Source organism: Anolis sagrei, chromosome 3 (assembly GCF_037176765.1).
Source record: "Anolis sagrei isolate rAnoSag1 chromosome 3, rAnoSag1.mat, whole genome shotgun sequence".
In the NCBI taxonomy this organism is placed as follows: Eukaryota; Metazoa; Chordata; class Lepidosauria; order Squamata; family Dactyloidae; genus Anolis; species Anolis sagrei.
The window spans coordinates 30,428,569-30,451,002 of record NC_090023.1 but is presented as its reverse complement, the minus strand read 5'-3'; the positions used below and the strand labels follow the sequence as shown (position 1 = coordinate 30,451,002).

At 39.8% G+C, this 22,434-nt stretch overlaps 1 protein-coding gene across 4 annotated transcripts in view; it reads left to right on the top strand.

Moving 5' to 3' along the window:
* The window catches only part of ATP8A2 (ATPase phospholipid transporting 8A2), a 438,434-nt gene that overhangs the window by 114,089 nt on the left and 301,911 nt on the right, over positions 1–22,434 (top strand). For 3 of the 4 annotated variants that reach the window (XM_067466581.1, XM_067466582.1, XM_060770914.2), the window contains exons 7-17: positions 936–1,009; positions 3,041–3,110; positions 5,471–5,598; positions 6,484–6,595; positions 7,437–7,602; positions 10,646–10,773; positions 12,096–12,173; positions 14,340–14,428; positions 16,489–16,533; positions 17,489–17,564; positions 20,354–20,459. In XM_067466581.1, coding sequence (XP_067322682.1) covers positions 936–1,009; positions 3,041–3,110; positions 5,471–5,598; positions 6,484–6,595; positions 7,437–7,602; positions 10,646–10,773; positions 12,096–12,173; positions 14,340–14,428; positions 16,489–16,533; positions 17,489–17,564; positions 20,354–20,459 — 1,072 coding nt within the window. The remainder of the gene's footprint in view (positions 1–935; positions 1,010–3,040; positions 3,111–5,470; positions 5,599–6,483; positions 6,596–7,436; positions 7,603–10,645; positions 10,774–12,095; positions 12,174–14,339; positions 14,429–16,488; positions 16,534–17,488; positions 17,565–20,353; positions 20,460–22,434) is intronic. The other variant, XM_067466583.1, reaches the window with a different exon arrangement.

The window sequence follows — 22,434 nt, the reverse complement described above, 5'->3', positions numbered from 1 at the left end:
ACCAGAGAAGTCCTCCATAGCAGAGCACTTGATGAACCAACCTGGACACAGCATATTATTTGAGAACACAGGAATGCTGGACCACACCAACAACCACCATGTCAGACTACAAAGAGAAGCCATTGAAATACACAAGCATGTGGACAATTTCAACAGAAAGGAAGAAACCATGAAAATGAACAAAATCTGGCTACCAGTATGCCTGCCATAGATGCAGGGGAAACGTCAGGAGAGAATGCTTCTGGAACATGGCCATACAACCCGGAAAACTCACAACAACTGAGTGATTCTGGCTATGAAAGCCTTCAACAACAACAACAACAACAACAACAACAACAACAACAATGCTCCCAGTGTTACATTTTCCAATGTACATATGTATGTGCTGCCACAGCTTGCTTGTAGCATAACACATGAATTCTATATTAGTTGTTGGTGACTTTGTATCATCATCATCATCAATGCATAATGTATCAATGGTCTCTGGGGTAGTGGTGAACTACAGAGGGGGTAGACCTAGGAAGAAGAAAGAATCAGTCATGCATTTCCCAATGCAAATTAGTCCATCTGTGTTGTCTTTTTCTCCCCATCTGTCTCTTTGAGTCCCTGCATGATGCCCTTTTCATTCTACCCTTGTTGTATACAATGCTTCCCTGCTTCATCATTTTGGAGTGTCCATGTCTTGATATGTTTGTGTTTATGTTCAATGTATTACTTCCGCTCTGCTGTTTGGCAAGGAGCAAAGACCTGACACTCCTGCCATTGCAATAGAAAGATCACCCTGCCCAAGAATAGTCATCGTCACACATCACTGTCTCCACATCTCCTCCTTGATAAATTAGCTGGTTAACAATAGATATGGGCTCTTGCTTTCTGTCTTTGTTCATTTTCTCTTTTTCCATGCTGTTGCTGCACTCCTGCCCCTGACTCAATAGGTGGCAGTGGGAGACATTGTGAAGGTCACCAATGGGCAGCACCTCCCAGCAGACATGATCATTTTGTCTACCAGGTCAGATATACTGGATGGGTGTGATGTGTGATGCCTCTGCTAAACTGAGGTTCAAAAACAATAAAAACTTCCAATAAGTATAAATTTTCTTGACATGGAACATTATACTTCTTCCGAGATCGGAAAACAATTGCCAGAAACCTTCAAGTGATTGTGTATTCATGAATAAGCAAAGGGTTGGATTGGGTGGCCCTTGTAGTGCTTTCCAATTCTGTAATTCTAAGTCAGTATGAGTATTGCTATCTTTTCCAAGCTATGCTGCATGTCTCCACCTTTCCATGAATGCATTACATCAAAGATTTTAAGCATATATTGGAAAGATTTAGTGTTTTTCCTTTTGCAATGGTTCTTAACGTTCCCCAGCCAAAAAGCTCTGTGGTTCAATATCAGGCACACAAGTTTTATTCAAGGTCTGCTTCTACGTGTGAAGCAAACAAACAAAAATGTGCTGTGTTACCATCTGTTCCCCAGCCCTGTAGACTGGAAGGAAAAGTACACCAGTGAATGGAGCTGCATCTGTTAACTGCCATGTATGCTGGAGTGCCATCTAACCTATTTTATGCTTGACATCTGGCAGAGATTTGTAAATTGGTATAGTTCGGATATTTTGGACTGCAACTCTCATAATCCTTGGCTATTGGTCTTTCTCACTGTGACTTGTGGCAGTTGCAGTCTGAAGTATCTCAGTGAGACCTGCCACTGTTGGATGACATCTTGCTGAAACGACGCCATCAAACAGTGGACCACATTCTCTAATGTCAAAGACTTGATCCAAAATAGGGATGAAAAGAGTGAAGCATGATGTGTGTGTGTGTGTGTGTGTATACACACACACACATATATATACATATATATACATATTATATATACACACACACACACACACATCATGCTTCACTCTTTTCATCCCTATTTTGGATCAAGTCTTTGACATTAGAGAATGTGGTCCACATGTAACCCACTGTCATTTTGTGAAGCTCAAAATTACAGAAACTCACTCATCCAGGCACTAACCAGAACCAGAGCTGTTTAACCTTGAAAGAATATCACAGTTCAGGATCGTCTTTGTCAATACAATTTCTATCCTAATTCACTGACACAGTTTATATTAATAATAACAACAACAACAACAACAACAACAATAATAATAGAGACTGACAGAGTTTGGAGCACAATACTCCCGACCTCACGATCGTGTTAAAAAAACAGTGTGGATCGTCAATACTGCAATCCCAGGTGACAGCAGTATTGAAGAGAAACTACTGGAAAAGCTGACACAATATGAGGATTTAAAGATCGAACTGCAAAGACTCTGGGACAAAACAGTAAAGATGGTCCCAGTGGTGATCGGCACACTGGGTGCAGTGCCTAAAGACCTTGACCTGCCTGCTTTATAACCATATCTGAATGGAAGAACCACTTTTGCTGTGAGAGGACAATGATCTCCTTTCCTAGAACTTTCCACGAAAGGCAGGAAATGAGCTGCATAACTCATTTCATTTGTGCAATTTTTCCATACATCTGTTACTACCAAACTTTTGTTCTGAAAATTGATCCTATGCAGCTGTGTCACTGGTGTCATAGACTGAGGCGACATTATGGTAGAGAGTGGCCCCATATCCCTTATTATTTTTATAGTATTCATGTTTGCATCAAGTTGCTTTTCATAACAGTACATGCATAATGTATCACACAGATGTTGGTTTCTTTTATTTAAAAAAAAAGCCTCAGTTCACCAGAGTTTGCATGCTTGGAAGCTGGTGTGTGCCTTGATTTTGTAGGAAGTGTGTGTTACATTGGTTTTTTATCATGATTTTAATTATAAAAATACTCGAATCCATATGGTGGTATGACAAAAAAAATCACTGAATGCTTTTTAGCGGGGAAATCAATGCTTGGAAAAAATTATTCTGGAGATTGGATGTCAGTTTATTTTTAATACCTTTGTTTTTCAGGCACCTTTCTTTTTAGAGGTTACCTTAAAGCGCAATGTGATTGATACATGGTATTTTTTAAATTATGCTTTTACAGCGAACCTCAGGCAATGTGCTACATTGAAACATCTAATCTCGATGGGGAAACTAATCTTAAAATACGACAGGTAAAATTAAACTTGTTTCTTTCACTTTATGAAAGCCAATGAAATGACAGTTAGGAATAGCACAGGATATTTTTACCATTAGTTGGAAGTTGAGATTTGTAGCAGGATGAAAGCTTGTTTTTCTAATTTTTTTCATGTCAGAAGTGACTTGAGAAACTGCAAGTTGCTTCTGGTGTGAGAGAATTGGCAGTCTGCAAGGACGTTGCCCAGGGGACGCCTGGATGTTTTCCCATCCTTAGGGAGGCTTCCTTCATGTCCCCACATGGGAAGCTGGAGCTGACATATGGGAGCTCACCCCACCTTGTGAATTTGAGCTGCCAACCTTCAGGTCAGCAGTTCAGCTGGCACAAGGGTTTGACCCATTGCACCACTGTGGCTCTAAGAAAACTTTACCTTTTTATTAGATCACTTGAGTTACTTAACACCAAGAAACATGTATTTTTCAAAGCTTGAAAGTCGATTTCAGTCCACTCCCCATTTTGGTAGATCCCTTTTCTCTGCATATGGGTGCCTTGGCCTGTCCAACCCACTGAGAGGTTCACTTTCAAATTTCCTGGTACCACTGTAATTGAAATTTGGTGGCAACTGCAGTGGTTTGCTATGCCTTAATAGGAAGCCAGAACATATTATAATGACCTACAGACTGGCAAGGCAGGTTGTCTCCTTTTATAATGGAAGGGGTCCATATTTGGTCTCTAGGTTGCTTATCACTCACTTATGGAGCCCCCAGTGGTTCAGTGAGTTAAACCTCTGTGCCGGCAGGACCGATAGGTCGCAGATTCAAATCCGGGGAGAGCACGGATGAGCTCCCTCTATCAGCTCCAGCTCCTCATGCAGGGACATGAGAAAAGCCTCCCACAAAGATGATAAAACATCAAAAGCATCTGAGTGTCCCCTGGGCAACGTCCTTGCAGACGACCAATTCTCTCACACCAGAAGCAACTTGCGGTTTCTCAAGTCACTCCTGACATGTCAAAAAAAAAATCACTCACTTATGACTAATGAAGTACCTTTCTCAGGAAATTCCCCTTCCTCAAATTTTCACTGAGCCACGTGTTTCCCGTGCATGGATATTTTCAACAACTTTTGCAGGATCTATCAGAAATTTGTGATTTTTTTTTCCAGAGGAGGGCTTATCTATATAAATAAAAATATAATGTTTGTTTGTGGGATTAAGATAACTCAAAAACCACTGGGCAAATTGACACCGAATTTGGACACAATACACCTATCAGGCCAACAAGTGAACATCACTCATAAAAACACAGAAAAACACAGTGGAAGAGACTTAAAAAGCCCCCCAAAAATTACATTACAACACATGTGTAAAACTACATATATACACATGTATACAAACACAAAATACATATATACAGACTGGGCCACAACAACGCATGGCAGGGTACAGCTAGTATTTAAATAAAATGTAATGTTTATTTGTGGGATTAACATAACTCAAAAACTACTGGACAAATTGACACCAAATTTGGACACAATACACCTATCAGGCCAACGAGTGACCATTACTCATAAAAACACTACTTAAAAAGCCAAAAAAGCAAACATTACATTACAACAGATGTGCAAAATCACATATACCATATATATATATATATATATATATATATATATATATATATATATATAGCAGTCACACATATACACAAATTTATACACACACAAAACAATTATACACAGACTGGGCCACAGCAATGCATGGCAGGGGGTGGCTAGTTCATATTATAAGTGGAGCAAGAGCATCTTCTCTTCTCCCCCTGCCTCCACCTCTCAAATTAGTACACATACAAGCGCGCACACACACACAATTACAAGGGGTAGCATAGCTGCAGTTCAACAGTTTAATAACTCTCCTTTTTATTGCAGTTGGGATATCCAGTGCTGCTAATAACAATAGACTTTGAAAGGTCTAAATCAAGTATGGCAAACTTTGGTCCCCTAGGTGTTTTGGACTTCAACTCCCACAATTCCTAACAGATGTAGGCTGTTAAGAATTGTAGGAGTTGAAATCCAAAACACCTGAAGGGCTGAAGTTTTAGCATGCCCAGTCTAAATCCATAAAGGGTATGGCAGCTGCTAGTCCCCAGACCAGTGGATCCACTCTGAGTTTTAGTCTCAATTTTAAAGGTGCTATCTGAAGTGATGAACCCTCTTTCTCAATACATTGTCTCTATGAAGTTCAGACTAAAACCCAAAGATCATTCGCTGTCTCACTGTCAGGGGCCCAATAGACACCACTGAGTAAAGGGCAGGTAAAGTTATATCTTTACACCACCTTTGCAATACAATCCTTGAAAATGTATTTGTTATGATGATCCTAATTATGATTTGGTTCATGACAGGGGTTGACGCAGACTGCAAGTCTGCAGTCGAGAGAAGAGCTGATGAAGATAACTGGGAAGATAGAGTGTGAAGGACCAAACCGTCATCTTTATGACTTCACTGGGAATTTGCGTATAGATGGCCAAAGGTATATATTTGCTACAGAAAAACCCAAAAAGTCTTCCTGGTTGGCTGTTGGCCTTTTATTGTTCAATTTCTAATGTTGTTGTCTTTATCTTATGTTTTCAATTTGCTGCCTCACAACCGAATTTGGGCAACAGAGCAATGGCAAAAAATGCTGTTTAAAAAACAGGGTGCATAATGGATGCATATTTTGCTATAGTGGCATGGAGGGATTTCCCCTCCTTGCCACCATAGCATAGGAGCAGATTAAACAGAAGCATCTGCGAGGGGGGGGGGGGGGAGGTAGGACGGCAAAAACAGGTGGGCAACATGTTGGCTACACTTGTGGCATTTGTGATGGATGGCTTGCATGTTCATGGGATGGAGGTAGGGTTCAGTATCTTGGATATCTCTTTTGAATGCTAAACTAAAACTCCAGAGTGGCTTCATTGCCTATTGAAAGGAAAACAGCTACCCACCAATGCTCTCTGGAGGAAACAACATCTAGATCAGGCATGGGCAAACTTTGGCCCTCCAGGTGTTTTGGACTTCAATTCCCACAATTCCTAACAGCTGGGGAGTTAAAGTCCAAAACACCTGGAGGGCCAAAATTTGCCCATGCCTGATCTACATGTTGTTTTATCCAGAGAGCATTGGTGGGTAGCTGTTTTCCTTTCAATAGGCTGTTGTGGGAGTTGAAGTTCAAAACACCTGGAGGGCCAAAATTTACCCATGCCTAACCTAAATTGATTTCATTATATTAATTAGTAATTCAGTAGGAATTAAATACTTCTTTTCTAGGCTTGATTATTCTCGTTGTTTTAAATATATATACTGTAAGCATCTTTGTCCTGTGTTTTGTTTGTAAATTGTGTTTTACCTTTTCCTGTTTTTCTCCCCTTTTTTCCAGTCCAGTCCCAATTGGACCTGACCAGATTTTACTAAGAGGTGCACAGATAAGGAATACTCAATGGGTTTTAGGAGTAGTTGTCTACACAGGACATGATACAAAACTTATGCAGGTAAAGTTGCTCTTCATAAAGCATAGTTTTAGAGTTAAAGGTAAATGTTTCCTCTTGACATTAAGTCTAGTCATGCCCGATTCTGTGGGGTGATGCTAATCTATGTTTCTAAGACAAAGAGCTGGCGTTGTCCAAGGTCATGTGGCCAGCATGACTGCATAGAGCACCATTACCTTCCCGCCAGAGCGGTACCTATTGATTTGCATGTTTTTGAACTGCTAAGTTGGTAGAAGCTGAGGATAACAGTGGGAGCTCACCTTGCTCCCCGGATTCGAACTACTGACATTTTAGTCGGCAAGTTCAGCAGCTCAGCGGTTTAACCGGTTGCGGCACTGGGGGCTCCAGTTTTAATGTTAGTTTTCTTTTAAGCCAAGCATTTTTAGCCATATATGTGAGAATGAAAACAAAAGCTAGCTTTTCAACTGGACCAACTATAGTGTCTTTAATAAAAGTATGTTATGTCTGGAATTAGCAGTTGAAGCATTTCTCTACGTAACACACCTTTATTAGAATTTTTATCTCTTAATTGTTGCAGATCATGCCTCAGTATTATTTTGATGTCTTGTTCCTTCCCTCATCCCATATGTTTTGTATTATCACGCCTGATGAAGAGTTCTGGGAGCACCTGAAAACACTCATCACTTGTGCATGACTTATTGGTCCTAACACAAACTATTGTATATCCCAGAGTTTTAATCAGATTATCATAGAACCATAGAGCTGGATAGCAACTTGTAGGCTAATGAATTCAGAAAAGTAAAGTGAGAATATCTCTGATATTTTTATGACCCAGATTGAGAGCTCTCCGAATGATTCCATTTGTATGACTGCTTCTTTCTAGAATTCAACCAAAGCTCCCTTGAAAAGATCCAATGTGGAAAAAGTGACCAATATGCAGATCCTCATTTTGTTTTGCATCCTTCTCGTCATGGCTTTAGTGAGCTCTGTGGGTGCCTTACTGTGGAACAGAACACATGGAGATGACATTTGGTACTTTGGCTCAAATGGTAGGTAGAATATTGTGGGCATCTCTTCCATGGCACCAATAGATGGGTGTATCTTGGGAGGCAAAAGGACAAGAGAACTTGATGGTGCCAAGGAGATTAAATTATAGGTTAGCACAAAATGTTGACCTTGAGAGGCAAAAGGCCAAGAGAACTTGATGGAGCAGAGGAGATTAAATGATAGGTTAGCACAAAATGTTGAAACCATCAAATAACCTGAGGATTGCTAGATGCTTGGACAATGACTGTTAGTCAACATAGCAAATGATTGGAGTTTTAATCCAATACATCTGGAGAACAACCAGGTATCTTTCTCACTACACAAATATTGCATTACGATTTCAATTTAACTGTCATGATATTATATTGTGGGAATCTGAAATTTGCCAATTAATGAGGGGTATTTATAATTCTCAACTAGACCCTCAAGAAACTACAAACTCTACAACTCCATAAGAGGCATTTTGTCAGTTATAGTGAAATCATAATATTATAATTGTATAGTGTGAAAATAGCCTACATCAGGATTAATTTCTCTGTGGTCCCAGTACTGTGCTTACATACAATTTAGTCAGCCTTCTATCACCAGCTTCTCTTAGTCTTTCATCCTCCAAGAGGCAGCTGTAAATTGGAGCTGAACAAAAGCAGCTGCAGTTATTGTCTCAGCTGTTTTTACTGATCATATTGCAGTGTTATGTATGCAATGCATTGTGGCTGACATCCATTTGGTTCTGTTTGTCTTTCCTTATCTGATTTAGTTGGAACTCTTATGCAAAAGTCTGAAGGGCCATAGATATTGCATGTGAAAAACAGGCAACTACTTTGTACTGTATCTAAAGAAATGGGGTTTTATCAAGAAAGAACACATTGATTGGGTTGCTGTGAGTTTTCCAGGCTGTACGGCCATGTTTTAGAAGCATTCTCTTCTGATGCATCCTCAGAGGTTGTGAGGTTTGTTGGAAACTAGGCAGTGAGATTTATATATCTGTGAAATTTCCAGGGTGAGAGAAAGAACTCTGTGTCTGTTTGAGGCATATGAATGTTGCAATTGGCCACCTCGATTAGCATGGAATATCCTTGCAGTTTCAAAGCCCCCATCCTCTCTATATAATCTTTGGATAGCATAAAAAAGGGTTAACACCCCTGTGGTGTTTGTTTAGGTGTCTGTCCCTGTAATAATGGGCTTTTGAAAAAAATGGCTTCCCTGCTTTTACAACCCACGTACTTACCCAGTTTATAAAAAAAGAAGGAGAAGCAAACCGAGGGTACAATTGGATTGTATTTTAAAAAAACACAAAGTTTTTAAAAACTTGCCATTATACTAAATATTCTTTGACTAGTAGCTGGCCACTTGGAGTGGTGTCGCTATAAGCAAGTCCTCCATTGTGCGTGTGGCACAGCTTAGACTGCATTGTAATAGGTGGTCTGTGGTTTGCTTTTCTCCACACTCTCATGTCATGGACTACACTTTGTGGCCTCCTTTCTTAAGGTTGGCTCTGCCTAGGCACAAATTGACAAACATAAGATAGAGGATCTTCAATAATTCTACAAAAAGGGGTAAATTCCTTTTCCATTTCCAAAATTTGTTTTTCATTCACACATTGAAATGTATGCATTGATCTATTTTTCCTCCTAATTTGTGTATCTATTTTTTAATTTACTTAATGTATGGAACTGCTTTTAATTAACTGAAGCATTAACATACACAAGCATGTGGACAATTTCAGCAGAAAGGAGGAAACCATGAGGAAACCATGATCAAAATCTGGCAACAAGTATTTTAAAAACCCTCTAAAATCAGGATAGTAAATAAAGAGCATCACTCAGAAAATCAGGGGAATTCCAGACAGAAAACAATCAGGGCCAGCTAACACCTTCCTGCAAAGGATTCCTCCCAGGCAGGAAGCAGCCAGACTTTGAAGCTACAAGGCCATTCAGTTCTAATCAAGCTGGCGAGTTGCAACATTTGCACTTGCCTCCAGCAGACAAGAGTTCTTTCTCCCACTCTGGACATTCCACAGATATATAAATCCCACTTTCCTAGTTTCCAACAGACCTCACAAACTCTGAGGATGCCTGCCATAGATGTGGGCAAAACATCAGGAGATAATGCTTCTGGAACATGGCCATACAGCCCAGAATACTCAACAGCAATCCAGTGATTCCAGTCATGAAACAAACTGAAGCATACGTTGCATATCCCCACAATTGTATACATTTTAGCCATTTGTTGTTTTTTAAAAAAATATATTGTTTTGTGCACACTGTCATGTGTTAGCATGAATAGCATGCAGATTGACTCTAGCCCAGTTAACTGTGTGTGTGTGATGAATTGGCTCATAAAAGAAAAACACACAAGACTTCGGCTTAAAGTAGAAAAGAAAATATTGTAGTATTGGCAGCATACAAAAACAAAGTAGCAGGATTACTGTTTCCACAAAAGTAACATGAAACAATATCTTCTGAGAGATATCACTACTCAGCTGAGATAAGCAGGAATCCTTGTCCTCTTCTCATGGCTGTGTCTTCGCAGGACATCTGCAGCATAGTCCCCGGCTTACACAAAGCAGAACGGCACAGAGGCATAGATGCACAATAGCATAAACGCACAATGGCAAAGAACTAAACACACAGTAGCTATCTTTATACACATGAAAATAACACTCTCAATTAACTCTTCAATTAACTGAAACAGCTGTAGCATAAACAGCTTTGAACCTTACAGCAACTTAAAGTTATAGCACAAACAACATTGATCCTTACAACAACTTAGATAAAGTACGTTGCAACCTCTTAGTAGCAACACACACTTTCCTTCTGTAACATATAGAAACCCTAACATATTGTGGATGCTGAAAGCAAAGTGTGCATTTTCTGGAAGCATAGTGTGAAAATTTTACTTTGAGGCCATTGAGTTAAAAGAACTTTCTTTCCATCCGTGATTAAAGCTGTGTCCAGTGTATTCTCATTTGATGTTTGATGAAATATTTCCAAGTGCCTGCTTCCCAGGTAACTCTTTTCTCTGCTTGTCTGTCTTGTCCCACAGAAATGCTGTCTGTCAATTTTGGATACAATCTGCTCACCTTCATCATCTTGTATAACAACCTCATTCCCATCAGTCTGTTGGTGACTCTGGAAGTCGTGAAGTTTACTCAGGCTCTTTTTATAAACTGGGTAAGTACATGGGTTGTAAAAGCAGGGAAGAAAATCATATAAAGCTAGGTCACAAAGGGTTGCATTTAAGTAGTCACGCATGGAATCATGAACTCATCATCTCTAAGGTATAATTTGGACATGGTGGAGTGGACGCTGAGGCAAAGCCTCATACCTTAACATAGGTGAAAGCAGAAATATCATTTTCTGGATTGGCAGGGAAGTTTTTCATATGCAGAATTAATGCACATTTCTCTCCAGGTATTTTACCTTCAGCAAAATTATCAAGAAAATACAGAAGGAAGAAATAAGTGAAACACTAGCATAATGTATAAACACAATAAAGCAGTACAGTATGAATTATTTTATTGAAGTGGTGAGAGAACAGTGCTCTGCCAAAGAAGTGTCTTTGTTGTGCAAGTTGGAGGTCTCTATCCAAAATGATTAAGACCAGAAATTTTTCAGATTTTGGATGCTTTTGGCAACTGAATATATTTTTCCTCATCTAGCACCTGCCACGTTGCAGTACCTAGAGTCCTTCTTTTCCCTCATCATGCTTCAGACTGTGTTGGAGAAACTCAGCCGTTGCTCAATGTGTAGCCAGTCCCCTTTCCTCAAAGGTGGAAATTGTTGCACTCCAGAGCAGGATCCCCTCTGACTTTAAACACCACGCAGTTGAGTTAAAATAGCAAGCAGTTTATTGAAAGCCAAAGCAATAAAAGGTAATCCACAGTAAAAGGTAAATCCAATTGATTAGGAAGGAAAGGGAGCAATTAGTCCAAAGAAGTCCATGTAACTAGATACTCGATTTCACCAGGGCTGCCCTAGTGGATACCAAAATCTGTGAATGCTCAAGTGTTATTATATCGATGGCATAGTAAAATGTCATCCCGTATATAAAATGGTGAACAACTCAAATGAGTGCTGGAGAGAGCCTGCGGATCTGTGAAATGATGAGAAGTTATAGGAAGTTATGCTTAAACATTGCCATGCCACAAAATCAAGGGTTGCTATTTGGAGTTTCCTCCCTGAATATTTTTCAGATGTGGTTGGTTGATTCTGTGGATGGAGGACCTGTGCATAGAGAGGCTGACTGTATCTGTAATATCACTTTGCTGCATTGATTTGTATACCTTATATATTTTAAATGGATTTATAAGGGCTTTTGAGTAATATTACAACTAATGAGTGATGATGATGGGAAGCTATGTTATGGAGAACAACATAAATTATAAGTGCAACAGAGTAGAACAATTGACACAGTACATTAAAATCCAATGTAACATATAGTCCTTTGTGGCTAAAAATGCAGCTTAAATCCTTTCTCCATTCCTTGTTTTTAGGACATAGATATGTATTATAGTGAAACAGATACACCTGCAATGGCCAGAACTTCAAATCTTAATGAGGAACTTGGCCAGGTAAGGATCTCAAATTATGTAGTTATGCAAAAATGAACCCCTATATCAGAGGTGGGCAAAGCATTGCTGTTTAGGAATTTATTTTACAGTAACTGTGTTTCTAGTGGTATAAGCTCTGTTTGAAAGGGATGATACATAGCAATGGCTTGGTCGTAAACAGACATATCTCCATCTGCCCCCTCCTCTGCATACCCACACAGGCAGCCTTTTCAACCCAGAGTATAGACAGGTCTGGGATCCAGATAATCCCAGTAGACTTCATAGTTCAAGACTGTGGGCTGTGATATTTTGTTTGCTGTCCAAAACGTCAAGAAGACCATTCAGCCTGGATTGACAGTAGATCATACCCAGAAGGTCATGGAAAGTGTGCCATGCAGTACAGTGCTTCTCACGTATACCATAGTTTCTTCCATTGCCAGTGCAATGAGAGGGGCAAGAGTGCATTAGTACAGGGAGACAGAGTTGCCTTTACCAATTTCCAGATTTACTAACCGAAACATTGTATTTGTGCATTGAATAACATTTTGCATTATTGGGTTGCTGTGAGTTTTCCAGGCTGTATGGCCATGTTCCAGAAGCATTATTTCCTGATGTTTCACCCACATCTATGGCAAGCATCCTCAGAGATTGTGAGGTCTGTTGGAAATCAGGCAAGTGGGGTTTATATATCTGTGGAATGTCCAGGGTGGGAGAAAGAACTCTTTTCTGCTGGAGGCAAGTGTGATTGTCATATCAGACTACACAGAGAAGCCATTGAAATCCACAAGCATGTGGACAATTTCAACAGAAAGGAGGAAACCATGAAAATGAACAAAATCTGGCTACCAGTTTTAAAAAAAACTCTAAAACAAGGACAGCAAATAAAGAATGTCACTCCAAAAACAGGAGAATTCCAGACAGGAAACAATCAGGGTCAGCTAACGCTTCCTTACAAAGTATTCCCCCAGGCAGGAAGCACTCATGCTTTGAAGCTGCAAGGCCATTTACTGCAAATCAAGGTGGTCAATTGCAACATTCACACTTGCCTCCTGCAGATAAGAGTTCTTTCTCCCACCCCATTTTCCTAGTATCCAACAGACCTCACAACCTCTGAGGATGCCTGCCATAGATGCAGGTGAAATGTCAGGAGAGAATGCTTCTGGAACATGGACGTACATCCCTGAAAACTCACAGCAACCAAGTGATTCTGGCCATGAAAGCCTTTGACAACACATTTTGCATTATGCCTATATTATGGAATGTGATGCCTTGGAGTGTGGCAGAGTCCTCTTCTCTGGAGGCTTTTAAGTAAAAGTTGGATGGGTAAAAGTGCTTGGGTTGTGTTTCCCTTGGGGTCTCTTCCAACTCTGTGATTCTATTATCTATAGTTGATTCCACAGCAGTCAAAGCTAAAAGCTTTTTACCTTATATCAAATAAAGCAATTCTTTTAACATAATTTTCTAAAAACCAAAACACTGAATACTATATGCGCGCATCAAAGCTTTTTCTCTTACTTCAAGTCTAAGTAAATGTAAGCAAAATATACTGAGTATTTTTAGGATTCTCAAAATAACATATAAAGCAGAGCATTACATCTCATTGGGATATTTTCCTTTTTGGAAACTGTCTAGACAGTCAGTCTTCACAGTGCTATTTAAATAGTAAAGAAAAAGAAAAGCAGACCTGGTTTCAGAGTGATCCTTCTGTCAACAAAAAATATGTATTCATACTCTGGCAAGAGTTTTTTCTCCTTTAGAACGATATTTTGCTGTGGGGAGAGAAAACCTGAAAAAAAGATGTGATTTTCCTCAGTAAGGAATTTCTAGAAATAACGAAGTGTTTATGTACAATATCAAAGGTGGAAATTGTGTGCTCCTCCAAATGTTGTTAGACTGAAACACTCGTCATTCTTCACCAGTCTGGCAATGTCTGGAGGGCTGCAGAATTTGCACTCCTGTATTAATTTAAAAAGTTACCCTTATTTTAAGTTGTTTTTTAAAAAAAATCCTTTCCATTCTTAATAATGATCTCGCTCACTGGTATTCTGTGCACACTCACTTCAAAGCAAGTCCTGCTGAATATAGTGAAACTCATTTGGGCTAGTTCCTGTTTGTTTTTGTTTCCTCAGCCTTTCGTACCTAATATATATTTAGCAACCTACTTCAAACCTGTCATTTGTCTTCTAGGTAAAATACCTGTTTTCTGATAAAACAGGAACCTTAACATGCAATATTATGAACTTCAAGAAGTGTAGTATTGCTGGAGTAACCTATGGGTATGTATTGGGTAAAGTACATTGTATTGATCTAATGTATTTGTTTTATTAAAGCAACACATTTATTTTAGTCCTATGCATTTTAGTTGTTAGCAAGGGATACCTTTTGATAACATTTCCTGTCAGATCTTTAAAGATGTGGGAATGTTTTGTTTGAGTTTTATTTTTTGACAAAAATAATGTATGAAGAACTGTGATGTTATGCCACAGTAAACGGTTCCAGCACAGCTTACCTGTCTGGACGTGTCTCCTCCTATGAAACACTGCAGAGATTTAGATCATCTGCGGAGGCCCTGCTTTTGGTGCCACCTCCGTTGCAGGCGTGTCTGGTGGGAACAAGAGACAGGGCTTTCCCAGTGGTGGCCCCTCACCAGTGGAACCCTCTTCCCAGTGACATTAGAGCAGCTTCCTCCCTCCTGACCTTCAGAAAGAAAGTGGAGACATGAATGTGGGACCAAGCCTTTGGGCAGTAACTCTCAGTACAATAAGTAACTATGGAATAGTGCAGCTAATGACCAGAATGGCTTCTGAAATATGCCTTTGGATTGCATGGTTCAGAAGGAAAGTGTAAACCTGGCCCTGGGGTCAAGTCTTTGCAGATTAATCTATAGTGAAATAATAGCATTGAAATATGTGCCATTAGTTTTTGGAACGGCCCTGGATTATGATTGAGGATGGTTTGACTTTAATAGTGAATGCAATGTTTTATATGTTTTAATGTGCATTTAATTTTAATTTTTTAACTAAACTGTATTTGAAATGTTTAAAGTAGTTACCATATATAAAGTCACCTTGAGTTCACTTCAGGGTAGAGAAAGGCAGGATACAAATGGAGTAAATAAATAAATACATAAATAAATTTTGTACTGGGACCTGAAACTCTGGGAGGGATTCCCAGAGTCCCGTCCATCCCCCCCCCCGTCCCCCCCGCCCCACACTGTGTTTGAAGTTAAGGAAAAGATAGGGAACCAGTTTCCCAAATATAGCTCACTACAGGGCCCAGATATTATTGCTCTCGTCAGCACATTCAAGGGCCAAGATCTTGTTCTTTCCCAAAGTCATCACTCTTTAATATTTTAGCAATGGATTAGATGATGAGTTGGAGGGAATAATCAAATTTATGGACAATACTAAAATGAGAGGAGTGGGTAACACATTGGAAGATAGGAAAACAATTCAAAGATAAACTAGAAAATCTGGTTGAAATTAATAGAATGAAATGTGATAGAAACAAATGCAAAATTCTTTATCTAGGCTAGAAAACAAAAAAAATGTCCAGGTATAGGATGAGGAATAAGTAATTCAGCAATAGCACATGTTAAAATGACATAGCTCATACATTCAATAACATCGAAAAATGATGCTGTAGCAAGAAATCCAATATGATTTTAGACTTTCAACTCAAGAGAAGCAATGGTTCTACTATATTCTGGATTCCCTGGTGGCACAGCAAGCTAAACTGCTGAGCTGCTGAAAATGTTGACCGAAAGCTCGGTCATTCAGATCTGGGGAGTAGGGTGAGCTCTTGCTGTTAGCCCCAGTTTCTGCCAACCTAGCAGTTCAAAAGCATGCAAATGTGAGTAGATAAATAGGTACCCCTTCTGCAGGAAGGTAACGTCACTCCATGCAGTCATGCTGGTCACATGACCTTGGAGGTGTCTATGGACAATGCCGGCTCTTCAGCTTAGAAATGGAGATGAGCACCAACTCCTAGTCAGACATGACTAGACTTAATGTCAAGGGGAAACCTTTACCTTTTATATTTTGTGAAGGTCAAGTCTCCTCTGGAGTATTGTGTTTATTTCATTTTAAGGACATAGACAAGTTGGAGTGATGGCAAGAGGCGTGGAGGACAAAACATATAAGTAATAGGAACGTTTTGGGTACTTGTGTGGATGATCTTTAGGATGGAAGTTTCTTTCTGGTAAGGTGGCCATCCAACTATTTGTAATGTGATGATTTTGGAGCCATCTAGAGGTTAATAGCCTTAACAACTTTTCCTGATTAGACTACTTGTTCCATCCATTATGCATCTCTCTCTCTCTCTCAATCTCTTTTAGTCATTTTCCAGAACTGGCAAGAGAATGTTCATCAGAGGACTTCAGGTAAGTAAAGATCATCAAACACTTTGCAGATGAAAGCCAAGACACCTGTGTGCAGTCAAGATGACTAATATTGATGAGAAAGAACATAAATTAGAGTAACTCTTAGAAATTTCTGCATTGTAGATTTCAGAATTTTTCATGGTCATGCTAAGGAAAATATGGCTGGCAAGGAAAATATCGGTATGCCATAGAGTCATAGAATTGAAGAGCTGGAAGAGGCCAAAAGGGCTATCCAATATAACCCCCTTACATATGTGTATGCCCTGTTTAGGGAACTGTGCAATTTGGCATTCCCATCTCAGCAGCCAAAACCCCTTGACTTATTATATAACCTCTGAACAAATATGAGAAGGATCTGACTATGTCCCAGTAGCTAGATGTGAAATTATTGCATTAACACTGAGAACCTTAGTGGATCTCAGTGCTGTTGTTATATGTTGCAGATGATTACAGGAACATAAACAAATAACAATTTTCTATAAAGTACAGGTTAAGTTGGATGACATAGCCTGGCACAGGCCTGCATGCAGGAGTATTATGCTATACTAAGCCATGTTAAATTGCAGCGTATGTCCTCTTGTCTAATTTAGAGTTGCATTTCTGATAAAAGGCAGTCACCGATATTTCAGGAAGATGCCCAATGCTTTGGTTTAATAGTTGATTATGTGCACTGCACCGGTCTCTTGTGTATGTGCATTTTGAAAGGGAGAGACCATAGCTCAGTGGTAGTGTACATCATTTGAATGTAGACAATTCCTAGTTCAATTCCTGGAACCTCTTAGACAGGCTAGGAAATACTCCTGCCAAAAACCCTGATCTGTTTCCATTCAATATTGGCAGTACTGGGTTGGAAGCACCAATAGTTTCACTCCTGTGTCAGGCAACTTTCTATATTTTATGTTAATATATTAAGGCAATTGATCAAACCTTTACTGCCTCTTTTTGGTACTCTCAGCCAGCTTCCTCCTTCTACCAGCGAATCTTGTGAATTTGATGACCCAAGGCTGCTGCAGAACATCGAGAGTGAGCATGTAAGTCCAACTCTGTAGGATTTTGTCAATAATTGTTCTATATAGTGCTGAAATGTTTTCTTTTTAGCTGGAAGATAAAACTAGGATCCATCAGTGTTGTAGATCATGTGCTTCATTCCATGCTGGATGAATATTCACAGCTGAAATTAATGTGATTTATTTCTAACTAAATTGGTTGAGAGTTGCTGCTGGGATTGTGGCTAAAATACTATGCATGCTTACCAGAGAATAAGCTCCATTGAGATTGGATTTGAGCTGTATAAGCAGTATAAGGCAACACAGCAATGCTTAAAGTCAGACCTACAGGAAAGTAAACAAAGTGAAAAAAAGCACCAGGGTCCAGTTTGGTAATTTTACAAAAAAGCAAACGATCATCATTCAGATTCTGCAACATATTGCAGATGAAAACCAGGATACTGGTGGCTAAGGAATATTAGTGTGTAGCCAAGGTGGCAAAAGTTAGCAGTTAGGAAGAACAGACAATTTAGGAGAAGCTGCAGCAGTTTGTTTTTGCTTAAGCTCTGTATGGAAAGGACAATTCTGCTTCTCCTGCCCTTTGTCTCCACACAGTTAATTCAGTACAAACTATTTCTGCACTTTGAACTCAGTTTAGGACAGTTGAAGGACAATGCAGGGAAGTGAAAAGAGAGAGAGAAATGGGGACATTTTTAAAGCAGTTGGGGGGGAAAAACAGGACATAAAAGGAAAAATTAGGACTATTCCTACCAAATCAGGAGTATGCCAGGGCTCCTGGTGGCTCAGTGGGTTAAACCCTTGTACTGCCAGGACTACTGACTGAAAGGTTGGCAGTTCGAATCTGGGGAGCAGCGTGAGCTCCTGTGTGTCAGCTCCAGCTTCTTCTGCGAGGACATGGAAGAAGCTTCCCACAGGATGGTAAAACATCCAGGTGTCCCAGGGCAACGTTTTTGTAGGCAGCCAGTTCGCTCACACCAGAAGTGACTTACAGTTTCTCAAGGCGCTCCTGACATGAAAAAAAAAAAGTTTCTCGAACCTCACAACAATTTAACAACCTGGAGACTAGAACGTGGAACAATGGCTTCAAACTACAGGAAAGGAGATTCCATCAGAACATTAGGATTCCATCTGAACATTAGGATGAACTTCCTGACAGAACTGTTCAACAGTGGAACTCTCTGCCCCATAGTGTGGTGGAGGCTCGCTCTTTGGAGGCTTTTAAACAGAGGCTTTGAATGTGATTTTCCTGCTTCTTGGCAGGGGGTTGGACTGGATGGCCCATGAGGTCTCTTCCAACTCTATGATTCTAAGAAGAAAAAGAACTTTATTGTTATACCCCGCTTCCATCTCCCTGAAGGGACTCGGAGCAGCTTACATGGGTCCAAGCCCAAACAACATACAGTTAAAACATAGGAAATAAAATATGAAAACAACATAAAAGCAACATCATAAACAATAATAAAACAAGCATCATAAATAAAAACCAAAAATACTTCAAGTCTCATTTTGGGGTGGGGGTGGGGCTGATGTACAAACAAGTTAAAGAATGGGCTGGTCAATAAGGTGGATAGAACATATAACAACATAGGAATAGAGCCATTGTGACAAGGTCATTTTATCTTGAAAGCACATAATCAGATACAGGAACTTGATTTTAGGCCATGGTTAGGGACCATCTGTCAAAGGAATCATCAATCAAATGCACAACGGAACATCCACACCTTTAGTTCCTTACGAAACGTGGCTAGGGAAGGTGCTAGCCTGATCTCCCTAGGGAGGGAGTTCCAGAGTCTAGGGGCCACCACTGAGAATGCCCTTTCTCTTGTCCCCACCAACCATGCCTGAGATGGGGGTGGGAGCGAGAGAAGAGCCTCCCCAGAAAATCTTGGAGACCGTGTGGGCTCGTAGGGGAAGATACAGTCACGAAGATAGGCAGGCCTGAACCTGATTCTAAGAATGTCACCTTAAATGTCTGAATTTAAAATATGTATTGGCCATTTACTGATAACTCTGAGGTAAAGCTGACATTTAGTTTGACATCATGCAGAGTAATAAATGTCGCACAGCTGCTGACAATACCTGTCAAGGAGAGAACAACAGCTGTGTGGAAAAGCTGAGGTGATAAGATGGTCACCATTGTCGCTGTAGAATTGGGTGAGCGAAATCTATTGTAAACTCTGAAAACGGAAAGACAAAAGCAGACTGAATAATTGATTTTAATATAGGGACATTATGAGATGTCTCTCCAAGCTTGCCTGCGTCAGGGAAAGTAAGATTGTTTTTTTTGTTAGCTGAGGGCATGTGAGTGGATAGATAGATGATATCCCTGTCATAGGAACAATGAAGTTCTGTGGCAATTGGCCCAGAAACAAAGGGAACTATTGGCCTTATCTGAAAAGATTGTTTGCTGCATACTTGCCTCTGCGAATGATATCCCGTAATCCATCTTATTCAATTATTTTGTGTTTGCCAGGAACTAGAATTAGGCTGTTATTGTTGTGTGCCTTCAGGTTGTTTTCCAGATTATGGCAACACTAAGGTGACCTTGTCATGGCGTTTTCTGGGCAAGATTTGTTCAGAAGGGTTTGCCTTTGCCTTCCTTAGAGGCTGAGAGAGAGTGACTTGCTCAAGGCCCCCCAGTGGGTTCCCAGGCCCAAGTGGGGGCCACAGTCCAATGCTCAAACCATGCTACCAGACTTTGGACAATTACGGAGAACTCTTTTCTGCCATTGTTTGTTATAGTAATTGAAAAAGTTAACAACTACATGACCCATGGTAGGATTCATTGGGTTGATTTGATCCTTTCTTTGCAGCCCACAGCAACTCATATTCGAGAATTTCTCACCCTCCTGGCTGTGTGTCACACCGTGGTTCCAGAAAGAGATGGAGAAAAAATCATCTACCAGGCCTCCTCTCCAGGTTTGTTGCTGAATTCATCTGAATGATGGTAGAGAGCCAGAGAAACAACAGGATGGGATAATTGAGATAGGACATAACTCAAGACCTAGTTTGTCAAAGCCAAAGAACATAAGATGGTGGGTTTTAAAGAAGTACTGTCTAGTTAAAGGATTAGAAAGTTGTCATCCTATGAGTGAAGGCTGTCTAGCTAGATGGGCTTATAAAAGCCATTTGTAATCGTACTTTGCCTATCAAATCAGCATATTTGGAAAGTATGACTTTATTCTTTGGAGAAATCTTAACAATAAGATGTACCAAAAGCCTCACACTTGCCAAAGTACAAACAAACAGTCACAGAAGTGACAGAAATATACAATGCTAGAAAACTGCACTACTACTACTACTACTACTACTACTACTACTACTACTACTACTTATTATTATTATTATTATTATTATTATTATTATTATTATTATTTGAAACACAAGATGAGTCCACAGCAAACAAGATCACTATGCTGCTTGTTGTATTGGATCACATGTTGGACACTTCCCAAGTGTCTAGGACTGTGTGATGTATCAGCAAATAATACATGCAGATCCCAGTAAGGTGGCCTTTTGCAGCTGGCAGATGGTAATTTTGTCAGTGCCGATTGTGTTTAAGTGCAGGCCAAGGTCTTTAGGCACTGCACCCAGTGTGCCGATCACCACTGGGACCACCTTTACTGGGTTGTGCCAGAGTCTTTGCAATTTGATCTTTAAATCCTCATATCGTATCAGTTTTTCCAGTTGTTTCCCTTCAATCCTGCTCTCACCTGGGATTGCAACATTGACGATCCATACTTTGTTTATTATTATTATTTACCATATTTCAGACTCAATCACACCACTAGCACTGGTTCAGGTAACACATCAGTGAGTAAATGACTGAGTGTTCAGAGGAACTTTTTCACTTTCTTTGCACAAAAAGAAAGCATGGAAGCTGAACAAATTGAGTCCAATGGCAGAGCACTGATTGCTTGCAACATGCAGTGAAGGGATAATTGTTGAGAATTACAGCTGCAGGATTTTGTTTGTAAAGTCTGAAAAGATATAATTGTGGTAGCAGCAACAACAACAAAAGTAATGCAGGTTGAGCATCCTGTCTAGAATACTGAAATTCAAAATACTCCTTTTAAATTTTTTATTTATTTATATCCCGCTTTCTCTCCATAAGTTAAAGGTAAAGGTTTTCTCCTGACATTAAGTCTAGTCGTGTCCGACTCTGGGGGTTGGTGCTCATCTTCATTTCTAAGCCAAAGAGCCGGTGTTGTCCGTACACACCTCCAGGGTCATGTGGCCAGCATGACTGCATGGAATGCTATTACCTGAAAAAGCCCTGAAATATGAAAATTGTTAAAAAAAATTAATAAAAGTCCTGGTAATATGTTAAAATGTGTGAAGAATTTTTTTTCTTTCTGAAGAGGATAAACTAACTCCATTGGCAGTTAGTGTATCCTAAACTGAGGCACATATTATGCTTATTAGAGCTTCAACCCCCATGATCATAATGCGGGAACATCACTTCCTTTTTCAAAAGTTCCCATTGACAGAATTGGAAATTACTACAGTCTTTCCTTACCTGCAAACTAAAAAAAAGAAAGACTGGGTTCCCCATTTCAACCATTTTCAGTTTTGGATAGTGCCCTGGTCCCTAACCTGTGAAATAAGCAAAGGAAAAATTTATATTCCGCCCTTCTCATCCCAAAGGGGACTCAGGGCAGAGCAAAACATATATATGGCAAACATTCAATGCCGAAACATAAAATAAACTATAAATACCGTATATACTCGAGTATAAGCCGACTCAAATATAAGCCGAGGCACCTAATTTTACCACAAAACACTGGGAAAATGTATTGACTTGAGTATAAGCTGAGGGTGGGAAATGCAGCAGCTACAGGTAAATTTCAAAATAAAAATAAAACTGTAATTCAAGATAAGACTGTCCAATTCT